The sequence below is a fragment of the Bison bison genome, unplaced genomic scaffold (assembly GCF_000754665.1).
Source record: "Bison bison bison isolate TAMUID 2011002044 unplaced genomic scaffold, Bison_UMD1.0 scf7180017847083, whole genome shotgun sequence".
Classification (NCBI taxonomy): domain Eukaryota; kingdom Metazoa; phylum Chordata; class Mammalia; order Artiodactyla; family Bovidae; genus Bison; species Bison bison.
In genome coordinates, this window is record NW_011477656.1 from 38,765 (window position 1) to 40,403 (window position 1,639).

Below are 1,639 nucleotides of genomic sequence, written 5' to 3' on the forward strand. Positions count from 1 at the left end.
CCCGCCCGCGTCTCCCGTAGTTTTGGGAGGTGATCAGCGACGAGCATGGCATCGATCCTACCGGCACCTACCACGGGGATAGCGACCTGCAGCTGGAGCGAATCAACGTGTACTACAACGAGGCCACCGGTGAGACCCCGCGCCCCTTCCCCACCCCCATGCCGCCCCGCGGCCTTCCCCTCGCTGACGCCCTCCCGCCCCCCAGGTGGCAAGTATGTGCCCCGCGCGGTGCTCGTGGACCTGGAGCCGGGCACCATGGACTCTGTGCGCTCGGGCCCTTTCGGGCAGATCTTCAGGCCGGACAACTTTGTCTTCGGTGAGCCGCGGATCGGGGTGGGTGGCGGCTGATAGCCAGGACGGCGCAAAGGTCAGGGGGTGCCCAATGTCGCCATCTTCAGGACTCGCAGAGCCGAGGTTCTGATCCACTCTTTATTCTTAGTAGAAGCTGGGTTCCAGGACGCCCTCCTTCTCTCTAGAGTCATTCAATCCCCTCACCTAAAGCGGCTTTGCCGAGAAGGCCCAGCTGTCTGCCTGCCGGGAAGGAGCAGGCAGATGTAATCTCCCTGCCGGGAAGGCTGAGCTGGAGGCAGTGGCAGCTCGTCTGCTCTTGGGAGTTGGCAGAGGCTGCCCATGGGAGGGGCTGGTTTGTTGTTTAACCATGTCAGCGTGACACTGTGGTGTTTCATCGCCTATGTCGTTACTTTATCAGTTTGGGGGCCCATCTGCTGTACCTGTAGGGTGGGTTTTGTGTGTTACCTCACTCTGTGTCGTTTGGCCTTTTGGGCACGAGTGATCGGTGGTGAGCACACGCCTGGCTGAATAGCAACCGGCTGCCCTCTCTTGCAGGTCAGAGCGGGGCCGGGAACAACTGGGCCAAGGGGCACTACACGGAAGGCGCAGAGCTTGTCGACTCGGTGCTGGACGTCGTGAGGAAGGAGGCGGAGAGCTGTGACTGCCTGCAGGGCTTCCAGCTGACCCACTCCCTGGGTGGGGGGACTGGGTCTGGGATGGGCACCCTCCTCATCAGCAAGATTCGGGAGGAGTATCCAGACAGGATCATGAACACCTTCAGCGTGGTGCCCTCGCCCAAAGTGTCAGACACCGTCGTGGAGCCCTACAACGCCACCCTCTCAGTCCACCAGCTCGTAGAGAACACAGACGAGACCTACTGCATTGACAACGAGGCGCTGTACGACATCTGCTTCCGCACCCTGAAGCTGACCACCCCGACCTACGGGGACCTGAACCACCTGGTGTCGGCCACCATGAGCGGGGTCACCACCTGCCTGCGCTTCCCGGGCCAGCTCAACGCTGACCTGCGCAAGCTGGCTGTCAACATGGTCCCCTTCCCCCGCCTGCACTTCTTCATGCCCGGCTTTGCCCCGCTAACCAGCCGGGGCAGCCAGCAGTACCGGGCACTGACGGTGCCCGAGCTCACCCAGCAGATGTTTGACGCCAAGAACATGATGGCCGCCTGCGACCCGCGCCACGGCCGCTACCTGACCGTGGCCGCCGTCTTCCGGGGCCGCATGTCCATGAAGGAGGTGGACGAGCAGATGCTCAACGTGCAGAACAAGAACAGCAGCTACTTCGTGGAGTGGATCCCCAACAACGTGAAGACGGCCGTGTGCGACATCCC

The 1,639-nt window shown here is 62.4% G+C and overlaps 1 protein-coding gene across 1 annotated transcript; it reads left to right on the forward strand.

The window, feature by feature from the left end:
• Window positions 1-6: 6 nt before the first annotated feature.
• On the forward strand, window positions 7-1,634 carry LOC104989926 (tubulin beta chain-like; the record flags this gene model as incomplete). Its single annotated transcript, XM_010841768.1, has 3 exons — window positions 7-129; window positions 206-316; window positions 847-1,634. Coding segments are annotated over exons 2-3 (849 nt in total), but the record flags the coding sequence as incomplete, so codon positions are not given.
• Window positions 1,635-1,639: the final 5 nt, after the last annotated feature.